The 17,602-nt window shown below is 44.4% G+C and overlaps 1 protein-coding gene across 2 annotated transcripts in view; it reads left to right on the top strand.

Annotated features, from left to right (window-relative positions):
- The window catches only part of TARS1 (threonyl-tRNA synthetase 1), a 74,867-nt gene extending 61,113 nt beyond the window's left edge, over positions 1-13,754 (top strand). Inside the window, exons 15-19 of one of the 2 annotated variants that reach the window (XM_056545354.1) lie at positions 1,947-2,047; positions 2,133-2,237; positions 6,636-6,708; positions 9,957-10,071; positions 13,391-13,753. In XM_056545354.1, the coding sequence (XP_056401329.1) occupies positions 1,947-2,047; positions 2,133-2,237; positions 6,636-6,708; positions 9,957-10,071; positions 13,391-13,539 (543 nt within the window). In that variant the 3' untranslated portion in view covers positions 13,540-13,753. Of the gene's footprint in view, positions 1-1,946; positions 2,048-2,132; positions 2,238-6,635; positions 6,709-9,956; positions 10,072-13,390 lie in introns of both variants that reach the window. The other variant, XM_056545345.1, reaches the window with a different exon arrangement.
- The last annotated feature ends 3,848 nt before the right edge of the window (positions 13,755-17,602 follow it).

Genomic DNA, 17,602 nt, shown 5'->3' on the forward strand with positions numbered 1-17,602 from the left:
TTTGCAACAGCTGTAAAGCAACAGGTTGGGGAACACTGATGTAAATGACCAAATATTCGCATGATCATCAGTATTCCCCTAACCACCAGCGTGCCCTCATGTCTGTCTGTGTATGATGGGAGTTATAGCTGGGGGGGCACAGGTTGGTGACCACTAGGTTATATAATGTAATATACACATATGTGGCAGCTCTATTGTTATATTACCATAGCATTACGGGGGTGGCGATGGACCTGCAAAGCGAGTCCTCACTTTAACCCCTAAAGCACCGGGCCAATTTCATTTTTGCGTTTTTGCCTTTTCCTCCTCTCCTTCTAAGAGCCATTACGTTTTTATTTTTCCATCCACAGACCCATATGAGAGCTTTTGCGTGACGAATTGTCCTTTTATAATGACATCACTCATTTTACCATAAAATGTACGATAAACCCAAAACATTTTTTTCTTGAGGAAATTAAAAAGACCAAAATTTAGCAAATTTTGGAGGGTTTTGTTTTCACGCTGTACACTATACGGTAAAAATGATGTTTTCTTTATTCTGTGGGTCAATACGATTGATATGATACATAGTTTATTATTGTACTGCTTTTAAATACTCATTTTTACGTATACGGAGCTGTATGAGGGCTCATTTTTTGCGCTGTGACCTGTAGTTTTTCTTTCTAACGTTTTGTGCGTATGTGAGTATTTGATCGCATTTAATTAAAAAAAAATAATAATTTATTTTACGTTTATGGCGTTCTCTGTACGGGATCATTTCCATTATATTTTGATAGGTCGGATATTTACGCACGCACAGATACCAAAAATATATATATAAATATTTTTTTACACTTTTTGTAATACATTTTTACAATGGAGAATAGGGGCAATTTTAATTGGAGGAGGGGCTTTAAAAAAAAAAAAAAAAAAAAAAGGCAGGCAAGTGAGGCGACATCTGTCCGCCATCTTGGCTGATCTCATCAACCATAACAATCAGCAATCGGATCAACCCTAACAAGTGCCGCATTGCCACAAATGCCATACACTGAGGGGTTAATGGCGGACATCAGCATGATCGCTGATGTCTGCCATTACCGGACGGATCCTGCTGATAGCAGCCGGGACCTGCCGTGCATGATCTGAGCACCGCACCATCAAAAATGGCTGTTCTTAGAAATGCATTTTTTCCATCTAAATCAGTGTTTTCCCAAACGGCGTGCCTCCAGCTGTTGTAAAACTACAACTCCCAGCATGCCCGGACAGCCAAAGGGCCATGATGGGAGTTGTAGTTTTACAATAGCTGGAGACACGCCGAAGGCTGTCTGGGCATGCTGGGAGTTGTAGTTTTACAACAGCTGGAGACACGCCCAAGGCTGTCCGGGCATGCTGGGAGTTGTAGTTTTACAACAGCTGGAGACGCGCCCAAGGCTGTCCAGGCATGCTGGGAGTTGTAGTTTTACAACAGCTGAAGACACGCTGAAGGCTGTCTGGGCATCCTGGGAGTTGTAGTTTTACAACAGCTGGAGACGCCGTTTGGGAAAACACTGATCTCGAATATAATAGATTCCTTTCACGTCCAGAGGAGTGAGCGGCCTCCTGGGAGATGCGGCCCTGCATCGTGATTCTGTCATTGTAAAACTATTTCTCCAGAAGCGCAAAACCCCAAATTACTTGTACACCGGCTCAGTACAAAATGTCACAAGCTGCACATTATTGGGATAAAGACTGCCCCAATTCTCCATTTCCTCTGACATTTCTGTAGACACACGCATTACTTGTTCCAGTGTAATATATGCCGTCCCACAACCTGCTATAGAAAGCTGTATTACATTGGATCTCCGTACAATAAGAGAAATCACACAAAGCGCATCCTCTCCCTATAGCTCTCCCGCTGTACAACTACAAACTCCAGCATGCCTTCTCAAGCGTATACAAGCTGATATCATTCTTCTGTTCCTTTCCAGATTGACATCCAGATTAAAGATGCCATTGGCCGCTACCACCAGTGCGCCACCATACAGTTGGACTTCCAGCTCCCCATTAGATTTAACCTCACCTATGTCAGGTCAGTAGGGGGCGCTGAAGGGTCATAGATAAGTGCTTAGCTTTCTACTTTTTCTCATGTGGTCTCCTGTCATTTATCTCTACAGCCCGGATGGGGAAGACAAGAAGCGGCCGGTCATCATCCACCGCGCTATACTGGGGTCTGTGGAGCGGATGATCGCTATTTTGACAGAGAATTATGGAGGCAGATGGTAATTTCTGTTTTTCTAAAGGGGTTATCCACCATAAGATGATTTTAGTACTTACCTGCCAGACAGTAATGGACATGCTTAGGAAGGATCTGTGCTTGTCTTGGGCCTAACTGGCTATGTTGTGAGTCCACCATAATGCTGCTTTATTTATGTGAAATGGTTATTTCCTGTTCGAGTTCCCTCCTTCCAACTACAAGTCCCAGGATCCCTTGTTTGTAAGTGTGAGGTCACTTTTCTCCCTCCCACACATCAGCCACCCCACCCATTGCAGCACACCTGAGCTCCCTTCCATGCTGTGCTGTGCTTGAAACTACAATTCCCTGTAAAGAATAATTTCCGCTAGCCCTTCATATACAGTATACACCGTATGGTTCAGGTTCTCAGGTAGTATATACACAGTGTTCAGTATACACCATATGGTTCAGGTTCTCAGGTAGTGTATACACAGTGTTCAGTATACACCTTATGGTTCAGGTTGTCAGGTAGTATATACACAGTGTTCAGTATACACCATATGGTTCAGGGTGTCAGGTAGTGTATACACAGTGTTCCGTATACACCAAATGGTTCAGCTTCTCATGTAGTATATACACAGTGTTCAGTATACACCATATGGTTCAGCTTCTCATGTAGTATATACACAGTGTTCAGTATACACCGTATGGCTCAGATTGTCAGGTAGTATATACACAGTGTTCAGTATACACCATATGGTTCAGGGTGTCAGGTAGTGTATACACAGTGTTCAGTATACACCTTATGGTTCAGAGTGTCAGGTAGTATATACACAGTGTTCAGTATACACCATATGGTTCAGGTTGTCAGGTAGTGTATACACAGTGTTCAGTATACACCATATGGTTCAAGGTGTCAGGTAGTATATACACAGTGTTCAGTATACACCTTTATGGTTCAGCTTCTCAGGTAGTATACACAGTGTTCAGTATACACCATATGGTTCAGGTTGTCAGGTAGTATATACACAGTGTTCAGTATACACCATATGGTTCAGGGTGTCAGGTAGTGTATACACAGTGTTCAGTATACACCTTATGGTTCAGGGTGTCAGGTAGTATATACACAGTGTTCAGTATACACCATATGGTTCAGCTTCTCATGTAGTATATACACAGTGTTCAGTATACACCGTATGGCTCAGATTGTCAGGTAGTATATACACAGTGTTCAGTATACACCATATGGTTCAGGGTGTCAGGTAGTATATACACAGTGTTCAGTATACACCGTATGGCTCAGGTTGTCAGGTAGTATATACACAGTGTTCAGTATACACCTTATGGTTCAGGGTGTCAGGTAGTGTATACACAGTGTTCAGTATACACCATATGGTTCAGGGTGTCAGGTAGTATATACACAGTGTTCAGTATACACCATATGGTTCAGGGTGTCAGGTAGTATATACACAGTGTTTGTATACACTACCTGACACCCTGAACCATATGGTGTATACTGAACACTGTGTATATACTACCTGACAACCTGAACCATATGGTGTATACTGAACACTGTATATACACTACCTGACACCCTGAACCATATGGTGTATACTGAACACTGTGTATATACTACCTGACACCCTGAACCATATGGTGTATACTGAACACTGTGTATACACTACCTGACACCCTGAACCATAAGGTGTATACTGAACACTGTGTATATACTACCTGACACCCTGAACCATATGGTGTATACTGAACACTGTGTATATACTACCTGACAACCTGAGCCATACGGTGTATACTGAACACTGTGTATATACTACCTGACACCCTGAACCATATGGTGTATACTGAACACTGTGTATACACTACCTGACACCCTGAACCAAATGGTGTATACTGAACACTGTGTATATACTACCTGACACCCTGAACAATATGGTGTATACTGAACACTGTGTATATACTACCTGACACCCTGAACCATAAGGTGTATACTGAACACTGTGTATACACTACCTGACACCCTGAACCATATGGTGTATACTGAACACTGTGTATACACTACCTGACACCCTGAACCATATGGTGTATACTGAACACTGTGTATACACTACCTGACAACCTGAACCATATGGTGTATACTGAACACTGTGTATACACTACCTGACAACCTGAACCATATGGTGTATACTGCAGTGTTCAGTATACACCATATGGTTCAGGTTGTCAGGTAGTGTATACACAGTGTTCAGTATACACCATATGGTTCAGGGTGTCAGGTAGTATATACACAGTGTTCAGTATACACCTTATGGTTCAGGGTGTCAGGTAGTATATACACAGTGTTCAGTATAAACCATATGGTTCAGCTTCTCATGTAGTATATACACAGTGTTCAGTATACACCGTATTTCTCAGGTTGTCAGGTAGTATATACACAGTGTTCAGTATACACTATATGGTTCAGGGTATCAGGTAGTGTATACACAGTGTTCAGTATACACCATATGGTTCAGGGTGTCAGGTAGTGTATACACAGTGTTCAGTATACACCTTATGGTTCAGGGTGTCAGGTAGTATATACACAGTGTTCAGTATACACCATATGGTTCAGGGTGTCATGTAGTATATACACAGTGTTCAGTATACACCATATGGTTCAGCTTCTCAGGTAGTATATACACAGTGTTCAGTATACACCATATGGTTCAGGGTGTCAGGTAGTATATACACAGTGTTCAGTATACACCATATGGTTCAGCTTCTCAGGTAGTGTATACACAGTGTTCAGTATATACCTTATGGTTCAGCTTCTCATGTAGTATATACACAGTGTTCAGTATACACCTTATGGTTCAGGGTGTCAGGTAGTATATACACAGTGTTCAGTATACACCATATGGTTCAGGTTGTCAGGTAGTATATACACAGTGTTCAGTATACACCATATGGTTCAGGTTGTCAGGTAGTATATACACAGTGTTCAGTATACACCATATGGTTCAGGTTGTCAGGTAGTATATACACAGTGTTCAGTATACACCATATGGTTCAGGTTGTCAGGTAGTATATACACAGTGTTCAGTATACACCATATGGTTCAGGTTGTCAGGTAGTATATACACAGTGTTCAGTATACACCATATGGTTCAGGTTGTCAGGTAGTATATACACAGTGTTCAGTATACACCATATGGTTCAGGTTGTCAGGTAGTGTATACACAGTGTTCAGTAGACACCATATGGTTCAGGTTGTCAGGTAGTATATACACAGTGTTCAGTATACACCATATGGTTCAGGGTGTCAGGTAGTATATACACAGTGTTCAGTATACACCTTATGGTTCAGGGTGTCAGGTAGTGTATACACAGTGTTCAGTATACACCATATGGTTCAGGGTGTCAGGTAGTATATACACAGTGTTCAGTATACACCATATGGTTCAGGGTGTCAGGTAGTATATACACAGTGTTCAGTATACACCATATGGTTCAGGTTGTCAGGTAGTATATACACAGTGTTCAGTATACACCATATGGTTCAGGTTGTCAGGTAGTGTATACACAGTGTTCAGTAGACACCATATGGTTCAGGATGTCAGGTAGTATATACACAGTGTTCAGTATACACCATATGGTTCAGGGTGTCAGGTAGTATATACACAGTGTTCAGTATACACCTTATGGTTCAGGGTGTCAGGTAGTGTATACACAGTGTTCAGTATACACCATATGGTTCAGGGTGTCAGGTAGTGTATACACAGTGTTCAGTATACACCATATGGTTCAGGTTGTCAGGTAGTGTATACACAGTGTTCAGTATACACCATATGGTTGAGCTTCTCAGGTAGTATATACACAGTGTTCAGTATACACCATATGGTTGAGCTTCTCAGGTAGTATATACACAGTGTTCAGTATACACCATATGGTTCAGGGTGTCAGGTAGTATATACACAGTGTTCAGTATATACCATATGGTTCAGGGTGTCAGGTAGTGTATACACAGTGTTCAGTATACACCATATGGTTCAGCTTCTCAGGTAGTATATACACAGTGTTCAGTATACACCATATGGTTCAGGGTGTCAGGTAGTATATACACAGTGTTCAGTATACACCATATGGTTCAGGGTGTCAGGTAGTGTATACACAGTGTTCAGTATACACCATATGGTTCAGGTTGTCCGGTAATGTATTCAAATTTGGACCAACATGATGCCTACACCTTAAAGGAAAAACAAAAAAATAGATATATAAACTCTGATACACCGAAATGATCTTTTTTACAATTATTGCAAATGTATATGTTTTCAAGTATTTAGTTTGTCTGTCTGATATATTTTATTGGCATTGCAGCATCACATACAGTAGAATATATGCCCCAGAAATCCCTTCCTTCCTGCTGACATTTTGTGTCTTCTTCCCACAGGCCTCTCTGGATTTCTCCTCAGCAGGTGATGGTGGTGCCCGTGGGACCCACATGTGATGACTATGCCCAGAAGGTCAGAACAAGCAATGAGTAGATGTCTCTGATTTTTAGATTGTTTGTTTGTTTGTTTTCCTTCACTAAGTAAATTCAATTTCCTGGGGCGGATGGTATTCAGATAATGTGTTTAATTCCTTTTTACATACGTGATAATCTGTGATGCACAGAAAGTGCTTGAAGCAGTATTAAATGGGCACTGTCAGATTGTGCATCTTTCTAATATACTTCATAGTAAAATTGTATTTCCTTTTTACAGCAATAATGGCTTATAAAATCATGGCTTTGTCCAAGCAGAAGCACAGGCATGGACAATGTCCAGTTAGTGAGGGTGGGCTAGCACCCCTCTGTGCTCTCTTCTGTCTGATAGTACTCCTCTGTGCTCTCTCCTGTCTGATAGTACTCCTCTGTGCTCTCTTCTGTCTGATAGGTCTCCTTTCTTCTGTCTGATAGCACTCCTCTGTGCTCTCTCCTGTCTGATAGGACTCCTCTGTGCTCTCTCCTGTCTGATAGTACTCCTCTGTGCTCTCTTCTGTCTGATAGGTCTCCTCTCTTCTGTCTGATAGTACTCCTCTGTGCTCTCTCCTGTCTGATAGCACTCCTATGTGCTCTCTCCTGTCTGATAGCACTCCTCTGTGCTCTCTCCTGTCTGATAGCACTTCTCTGTGCTCTCTCCTGTCTGATAGCACTCCTCTGTGCTCTCTCCTGTCTGATAGCACTCCTCTGTGCTCTCTCCTGTCTGATAGGACTCCTCTGTGCTCTCTTCTGTCTGATAGCACTCCTCTGTGCTCTCTCCTGTCTGATAGTACTCCTCTGTGCTCTCTCCTGTCTGATAGCACTCCTCTGTGCTGTCTTCTATCAGACAGGAGAGAACACCGAGGAGTCCTATCAGACAGGAGAGAACACCGAGGAGTCCTATCAGACAGGAGAGAGCACAGAGGAGTCCTATCAGACAGGAGAGAGCACAGAGGAGTCCTATCAGACAGGAGAGAGCACAGAGGAGTCCTATCAGACAGGAGAGAGCACAGAGGAGTCCTATCAGACAGGAGAGAGCACAGAGGAGTCCTATCAGACAGGAGAGAGCACAGAGGAGTGCTATCAGACAGGAGAGAGCACAGAGGAGTGCTATCAGACAGGAGAGAGCACAGAGGAGTCCTATCAGACAGGAGAGAGCACAGAGGAGTGCTATCAGACAGGAGAGAGCACAGAGGAGTGCTATCAGACAGGAGAGAGCACAGAGGAGTGCTATCAGACAGGAGAGAGCACAGAGGAGTGCTATCAGACAGGAGAGAGCACAGAGGAGTGCTATCAGACAGGAGAGAGCACAGAGGAGTGCTATCAGACAGGAGAGAGCACAGAGCAGTGCTATCAGACAGGAGAGAGCACAGAGCAGTGCTATCAGACAGGAGAGAGCACAGAGGAGTGCTATCAGACAGGAGAGAGCACAGAGCAGTGCTATCAGACAGGAGAGAGCACAGAGGAGTCCTATCGGATAGGAGAGAGCACATAGCAATATAGACTATAATTGGAGCAGTAGTGTGCACGCCCAACCATCGCTCCTTAAAATGGGAACACTGGAGCTGCATCCTTGTGATGAGAAATAAAATCATGGAGAGGATAGATGTGATTGACAGGTTGGTATCAGATCATTACATGGAGAGGATAGATGTGATTGACAGATTGGTTTCAGATCATTACATGGAGAGGATAGATTTGATTGACAGATTGGTATCAGATCATTACATGGAGAGGATAGATGTGATTGACAGGTTGGTATCAGACCATTACATGGAGAGGATAGATGTGATTGACAGGTTGGTATCAGATCATTACATGGAGAGGATAGATGTGATTGACAGATTGGTATCAGATCATTACATGGAGAGGATAGATGTGATTGACAGGTTGGTTTCAGATCATTACATGGAGAGGATAGATTTGATTGACAGATTGGTATCAGATCATTACATGGAGAGGATAGATGTGATTGACAGGTTGGTTTCAGATCATTACATGGAGAGGATAGATTTGATTGACAGATTGGTATCAGATCATTACATGGAGAGGATAGATGTGATTGACAGGTTGGTATCAGACCATTACATGGAGAGGATAGATGTGATTGACAGGTTGGTATCAGACCATTACATGGAGAGGATAGATGTGATTGACAGGTTGGTATCAGATCATTACATGGAGAGGATAGATGTGATTGACAGGTTGGTTTCAGATCATTACATGGAGAGGATAGATTTGATTGACTGGTTGGTATCAGACCATTACATGGAGAGGATAGATGTGATTGACAGGTTGGTATCAGATCATTACATGGAGAGGATAGATGTGATTGACAGGTTGGTTTCAGATCATTACATGGAGAGGATAGATTTGATTGACTGGTTGGTATCAGATCATTACATGGAGAGGATAGATGTGATTGACAGATTGGTATCAGATCATTACATGGAGAGGATAGATGTGATTGACAGGTTGGTTTCAGATCATTACATGGAGAGGATAGATTTGATTGACAGATTGGTATCAGACCATTACATGGAGAGGATAGATGTGATTGACAGGTTGGTATCAGACCATTACATGGAGAGGATAGATGTGATTGACAGGTTGGTATCAGATCATTACATGGAGAGGATAGATGTGATTGACAGGTTGGTTTCAGATCATTACATGGAGAGGATAGATTTGATTGACTGGTTGGTATCAGACCATTACATGGAGAGGATAGATGTGATTGACAGGTTGGTATCAGATCATTACATGGAGAGGATAGATGTGATTGACAGGTTGGTTTCAGATCATTACATGGAGAGGATAGATTTGATTGACTGGTTGGTATCAGATCATTACATGGAGAGGATAGATGTGATTGACAGGTTGGTATCAGATCATTACATGGAGACGGTAGATGTGATTGACAAGTTGGTATCAGATCATTACATGGAGAGGATAGATGTGATTGACAGGTTGGTATCAGATCATTACATGGAGAGGATAGATGTGATTGACTGGTTGGTATCAGATCATTACATGGAACGAAGGGGCAAGATTAGAAGTGGTTGACACCGTTATGGGAAGCAACAAGTGTGATCAGGAGGTGCTAGAGCTGGGTCATTACATGGTGGGAGAAGATGCCATTTGGAGGGATCCGCACAGGATAATTTGTCATTGACAGGATACTTTTCACTTATATATATATATATATTTTTTTTTATAATAATAATTAATATTTCTATCTTCACCTTGTAGGTGAAGGAACAATTCCACCATGCCGGGTTTATGGCGGACGTAGATCTCGATCACGGTTCCACCCTCAATAAGAAGATCCGGAACGCCCAGCTCGCCCAGTACAATTTCATTCTCGGTAAGTGTTTCTCGTTCTCTTCTTCATCCAGGACGCCGGTGATGAACACTGGCGGCCGCGCTGTTGGTCGTCACTCTTCGCTGACACAGCAGCTGGTGACGCGGCAGCGCTTTACAGCGGCGGTGAAAACTGCAGCGCGTGGATGAGTTTATTACATTCTCTCCCATCTGTTCCCTCTTACCTGAGGCCATGGACGTGTTTACATGAGGTCTCTAGTCCTGATCCGCATCACGGCGCATCCCGACCGGAGATATAGGAGGGACGACTGGGGCGGAATATATAAATACCAATAAGCGGGTGCCATGGAGCTAGAAGTGAACGAAAATGATCAATGAGCCAAGCGTTCCCTCCATGTCACAGACCGCTATAGCAGTTCTAAAGTGTGAGGACCCCACCAAACAGCCCACCAAACAGTATCTCAGGATAATGAGGTTTTCCTTGCAAAACTACAACTCCCAGCATGCCCGGACAGCCAACGGCTGTCCGGGCATGCTGGGGGTTGTAGTTTGGCAACAGTTTAGGGACCACTATTCTAAAGTTATTACCTGTGATAACTATCTCCAGTAATCGGAACCCCGCAATCTCGACAATGGGGACTGGCTGGTGGGTTGCGCATGCGCACCTCTGCTTCATTCGCTCTATAAAGAAGCGAACACTGTACTCTGTTGTTTCCCTGGCTCCCATAGAAAATGAATGGAGTCTAAAAAAAAGACTGGGGTCCCTGTCCTCGAGATTGCGAGGAGCCCCATTGGTCTAGTCCCTGTGGTTAGGGGGATACATTTAGAAGATGGCGAAAATCCCCTTTATTGGCCTCTCGACATTACACACTATAACAAAACCTTTGTAGAGGACGAGTGGTACAGTTGCCAATAGCAACCAATCAGATCGCTTCTTTCATTTTTCAGAGGCCTTTTTTAAAAGTGAAAGAAGCCATCTGATTGGTTGCTATGGGCAACTGCACCACTCGTTCTCTTCACAGGTTTTGATCATTGTCAGTATTGACAGCTGCACTGGCACAGACTGGCCCGTAGGAGGCAGAGCTTCTACACATTTCTGTCACTGCTATTTTCACTGAGTAACACAACTACAACTCTCAGCATGCCCCAGACAGTTGCCTTCTGGGAGCTGTAGTTTTGCTGTAGCCCGACTGAGCCACAGGATGGAAATACTTCAGTGTTTGGTGACATGAAGATTATGGTTGCAGTAGCACAGACTGGCCTCTGGGGGAGGCAAATTCTCCCTCTTCTTTTTCACCAGCTCTTTCTTTATTGAATAATACAAGAGACTATTGATTTAAAGGGGTAGTCCGCTGCCCCAGCATTTGGAACATTTTGTTCCGAATGCTTGGAGTGCCACACCCTCGATTTCGCCACGCCTTGCAGCATAAAGGGGCGTGGCAGTGATGTCACGACCCCGCACCCAGCTTTCTATACGAACCCCCATGATCAGACGTCTTATCCCCTATCCTTTTGGATAGGGGATAAGATGTCTAGAGGCAGAGTTCCCCTTTAACCTATGACTCTGCAACTGACTGAAAACTACAACTCCCAGCATGCCCTAACCAGCTAGTGGCTCTCAGGCCTCCGGTTTATAGCCTGTGACTTTGCAGCATATTGCAAACTGCAACTTCCAGTGTGGCCTGACAGTCTGTGGCTTGCAGACCAGTAGGCCCTGACAGCCTGCTTGCTGGGAATTGTAGTGTTAGCAAGGCTTGAACTTTAATTGGGGTGATCCAGGAATAGAAAAACAAAGCTAATTTCTTCCAAAAACAGCACCACACCTGTGTGCAGGTTGTGTGTGGTTTCACAACTTGACATCATTCATCTTAATGGAACGGAAATGCAGAACCACACCCAGCCGGAGGACGTGTGTGGCGTTGTTTTTCGAAGAAGTCAGCTCTGTTTTCCTAATCCTGAATAACCCTTTCGATAAATTATCTATAGTAGTTAAAGGAAAAATGTCAGCAAAGTCACCCACGTTAACCAGTGGTACTGGCTGGTAGTGCGGTTGACGCTGATTAAAACGCCGCCTACCGTGCCCGGATCCATTGCGTCGTTCCTCATTAATGTTCCTAATTGTGATTATGCAAATGACCGGTTAGTGGTCGCGGCCATCTTGGATCATCAGCACCTGCGCAGTAGGAGTAAATACAGAGCAGAGAAGGGGCGGGGATTGTATGAATATGTATGAGCGGGCCGAGAGCTGAGACATCACAGTGCCTGAGGCCGTCCGTGCCACTTACTGGTCATTTGCATAATCACAATTAGGGACATAACGGAGGAACGCTGCAATGGATCCGGGCATGGTAGGCTGCGTTTTAAATGGGTACTCCAGTGGAAAACTTTTTTTTTTTTTTTTTTTTTTTAAATCAACTGGTGCTAGAAATTTAAAGAGTTACTCCGTTCCCCGGCGTCCCGAACATTGAGTTCCAAACGTTGTGTGTGGGCTTCCATGTTCATGCCCGCCCCATCGTGACGTCATGGCCTGCCCCCTCAATGAAAGTCTATGGGAAGGGGGCACGACAGCCGTCATGCCCCCTTCCCATAGATTTGCATTGAGGGGGCGGGACATGACGTCACATGACGCGACGTGACGTCACATGACGCGACGTGACGTCACGAGGGGGCGGGTGTGAAAACGTAAGCACGCACACAGCATTCTGAACTCAATGTTCCGGACGCTGGGTAGCGGAGTAACCTTTAAAGGAATTTGTAAATAACTTCTATTAAAAAATCTTAATCCTTCCAGTACTTATTAGCTGCTGAATACTACAGAGGAAATTCTTTTCTTTTTGGAACACAGTGCTCTCTGCTGACATCATGACCACAGTGCTCTCTGCTGACATCTCTGTCCATTTTAAGAACTGTCCAGAGTAGGAGAAAATCCCCATAGAAAACATATGCTGCTCTGGACAGTTCCTAAAATGGACAGAGATGTCAGCAGAGAGCACTGTGGTGGTGATGTCAGCAGAGAGCTCTGTGTTCTAAAAAGAAAAGAACTTCATCTGTAGTATTCAGAAGCTAATAAGTACTGGAAGGATTAAGACTTTTTAATAGAAGTCATTTACAAATTTGTTAAACTTTCTGGCACCAGTTGATTAAAAACATTTTTTTTTAAATGTTTCCACCGGAGAATCCCTTTAATCAGTGTCATCCACACTACCTGCCAGTACCACTGGTTAGTGCAGGTGACTTTGCTGACCGCTTTCCTTTAAAACCTTGGCTGCACTAGCACAGGCTGGCCCATAGGGGGTGCAAGTACTACAATCTATAAAAAAATCAAAAAATTTTTTTATTTTTTTTATTTTATCTCATTTCAGTGATCGGAGAAAAGGAAAAAACCAGCGGGACAGTAAACATCCGCACTAGAGATAACAAAGTGCACGGCGAACGTTCTGTGGAGGAAACAATTGCCAGACTCCACCAGCTGAAAGAGTCCCGATCTAAGAACGCAGAAGAGGAGTTCTAAGGTCTGCCGCGTACAAAGTGTCGCGCACAGGTTACTATGGATTCTTTGCACTGCTGTGAAGTGAAGTAATTTATCCTTGAGCCAAAAAACAAAAGGAAGAAAAAAAAAGAAACCTGTGAAGTCTCCGTCTGGCGTTCATTGGGAAATGTTCTTTGAGGGTCTGATTCTAGGGTGGTGTTTTCCAACCAGGGTGCCTCCAGCTGTTGCGAAACTACAACTCCCAGCATGCCCGGACAGCCGAAGGCTGTCCGGGCATGCTGGGAATTGTAGTTTCCCAACAGCTGGAGGCACCCTAGTTGGGAAACACTGTTCTAGGAGTTTGTGACTTTCCGGTTGGGGGTGGGGGGGGGGGTTGGTGGATTTTATAATAGATAATCTTTCTTGTCTTTTCTATTTCCTTAATAATTTCTATTATTGTCACGGCCATCGCCTCCCCGTAGACTCTGCTTTCATGGAAACAGCTGGAAGCTGCACGAACAACGATCTTTTCATGTTACATAAGGTTAGAACAAATTTTCACCGGGGAGATGGTCGAGGCGCCGAATAATGCTGCAAATATGTAATAAACCGGAGGAACCTTGTATCCTTGTGCCCTGCTTACTACTTTTCGGAATATTTTACTGGTGGATAAAATGGGGAAAAAAACATTGTCCTTGAGTCAGCTTGTTCTTGACGTTCCCCATTGCCGCTGGTATCGCTCTCTCATTCTACGGTGCGGTCTTCTTCCTGCTTCTGGGACCCGACACATCACACTGTGCTCAGCCAGGAGCAGCGATGTCCCCCTCGGCCCGTATTGGGCCCAGATCCAGCCTTTATTTTGGTGTCGGGGATAAATACCTTGCACTCAAACTATCACTGGCCCAGATGGGACATTGCGCTCAACTAATCACCAGCTGCAGCAGTTGTGATGTGTCGTGGGGCCCCAGAAGCAGGAAGAAGACCGCACCGGAGAACAGGAGATACCGGAGGCAACAAGGGAACAGTAAAAAGTAAGTCAAAGTTTATTTTAAAGGAGTACTGCAGTCTTATTCTCTATTCCGTGCATAGGGGATAAGTGTCTAAGTGATCGCGGGGTGTCCAACCGCGATCTCCCATACGGGGACCCAGCATTGCCGTGGCTCTGCACGGCTATTGCGCGTCGTCGCCCTTACTGAGGTCGACAACACTCCTCCTCCGTACAGCTCTAAGGGAGAGTCGGGGATGCATACTCCCATAGAGATACATATAAGAGAGCCGGGGCCCCATACAGGAGATTGCGGGGGTCCCAGTGTTTGGACCCCCCTTGATCAGACACATACCCTATCCTGCAAATAGTGGATAAGTTCCTATGGCTGCAATTCTCCAGAGTATCCATTTAAAGGGGTACTCCGCTGCTCAGCATTTGGAACAAACAGTTCCGAACGCTGGCGCCAGAAGCTCTTGTTGTCATAGCCCCACCCACTCATGATGTCACGCCCCGCCCCCTTAATGCACGCCCCGTCCCCTCCCCTCCCATAGACTTGCATTGAGGGGACGGGGCGTGACTTCATGAGGGGGCGGGGTTATGACATCACGAGCTCCCAGCTTCAGCGATCGGAACAGTACCCCTTTAATGTTTTTTTTTTTTTTTTTTATAATGGTGTCCAGTATTTGTACTGGGAAAAATATCTTAGTAACCTGTGATGGAAGCTCCCATGGTTTTCTCAAAAGGTGACTTCAAAATAATAGCCAAGGTATTTATAACCAAGAGAACATTACACAGTGTATAAACCTGAAAAGTCGCACTATCCAAGTTTTTTTCTGTACACTAAAGATGTTCACAGGGATTTCCATTTGTGGCTGATGTCTAAGTGGTAGTGCAGTTCTGTCCAGACACATATGGACTCCACTGTTTCAGTGATGCGTTGTCTCAGGTCATTTCGATCCTGGGGATGTAGCCCCACAGAAAGAAGGCTCAGCGTGTTAGATCTGGTGATCATGGAGGCAGCGCAACATTGTATAATAACAACCTGTTCGTTTTTCAAATTATGCTGAGAATCAAGTAGATAAAAATACACTGCTCAGAAAAATAAAGGGAACACTTACACAACACAATGTAACTCCAAGTCAGTCACACTTCTGTGAGATCACACTGTCCACTCAGGAAGCAACACTGATTGACAATCAATTTCACATGCTGTTGTGCAAATAAAACAGACAACATGTGGAAATTATAAGCTATTAGCAAGACACAACATAAAAAAAGGAGTGGTTCTGCAGGTGGTGACCACAGAACACTTCTAAGTTCCTTTTGCTTCCTGGCTGATGTTTTGGTCACTTTTGAATGCTGGCGGTGCTTTCATTCTAGTGGTAGCATGAGACGGAGTCTACAACCCACACAAGTGGCTCAGGTAGTGCAGCTCATCCAAAATGGCACATCAATGCGAGCTGTGGCAAGAAGGTTTGCTGTGTCTGTCAGTGTGGTGTTCAGAGCATGGAGGCGCTACCAGGAGACAGGTCAGTACATCAGGAGATGTGGAGGAGGCCAACAACCCAGCAGCAGGGCCGCTACCTCTGCCTTTGTGCAAGGAGGAGCACTGCCAGAGCCCTGCAAAATGACCTCCAGCAGGCCACAAATGTGCATGTGTCCACTCAAACGGTCAGAAACAGACTCCATGAGGGTGGTATGAGGGCCCAACATCCACTTGTGGGGGTTGTGCTTTCAGCTTTTGCCAGAGAACACCAAGATTGGCAAATTCGCCACTGGCACCCTATGATCTTCACAGATGAAAGCAGGTTCACACTGAGCACATGTGACAGAGTCTGGACACGCAGCGGAGAACGTTCTGCTGCCTGCGACATCCTCCAGCATGACCTGTTTGGCGGTGCATCAGTAATGGTGTGGGGTGGCATTTCTTTGGGGGGCCGCACAGCCCTCCATGTGCTTGCCAAAGGTAGCCTGACGGCCATTAGGTACCGAGATGAGGTCCTCAGACTCCTTGTGAGACCATATGCTGGTGCGGTTTGCCCTGGGTTCCTCATAATGCAAGACAATGCTGGACCTCATATGGCTGGAGTGTGTCAGCAGTTCCTGCAAGAGGAAGGCATTGCTGCTATGGACTGGCCCCTCCGTTCCCCAGACCTGAATCCGATTGATCACATCTGGGACATCATGTCTCGCTCCATCCACCAACGCCACGTTACACCACAGACTGTCCAGGAGTTGGCGGATACTTTAGTCCAGGTCTGGGAGGACATCCCTCAGAAGACCATCCCCCACTTCATCAGGAGCATGCCCAGGCATTGTAGGGAGGCCACACACACTACTGAGCCTCATTGTGATTTGTTTCAAGGACATTACATAAAGTTGGATCAGCCTGTAGTGCGGTTTTCCACTGTGATTTTGAGTGTGACTCCATATCCAGACCTCCATGTGTTGATAAATTTAATTTCCATTGATAATTTTTGTATGATTTTGTTCTCAGCACATTCAACTGGATGTTCGGCTATGTTTCTCTATTTTTGTTGTGCAACTTTGGGGAATTGTTGTTTCCCAATGCGGTTGATCCAGCGTTCCATCCTTCTAATAGACTAAGTTTTGTTTTGCAGTCATCCCTGAGACCAAACAGTCCCTGGTGTGACCTCTATTAGCACAGACCTCTGATGAAGCTCTGAGGAGCGAAACATGTCAGGGTGGCTGTATGTCTGAACTTTCAATCAGCCTGTGTCACCGGTTTATTTTTTATTATCTGTTGTTGTTTGGACTGCAGCCAAAAACAGCGAAATATGATGTAAAAGTACATTTTCTAGGCCTAATGGCAAATACAGTGACTTTACATAGCTATCAGTGACTGGCGACACTGGTGGTTTAATTTTTTGCTTATATCGGTACTGCTTCTAAAACACAAATAAAAGTTCCGTTTTAGTGTGGGGCTATAAAGAAGTTAATGATCGCTGGTTAGGGATCTTATGCCATAGACAGGTTGTAATAGGAATTTGGCAGTTTTACAATTTACTGCAATACTTACCGTATGTATTGCAGAGTACTCCTATAAGTGATCGAGTAGTATATCATTTTTAATATATTAATAAAAATTGTAGCCAA

The sequence above is a fragment of the Hyla sarda genome, chromosome 1, assembly GCF_029499605.1.
Source record: "Hyla sarda isolate aHylSar1 chromosome 1, aHylSar1.hap1, whole genome shotgun sequence".
Lineage (NCBI taxonomy): Eukaryota > Metazoa > Chordata > Amphibia > Anura > Hylidae > Hyla > Hyla sarda.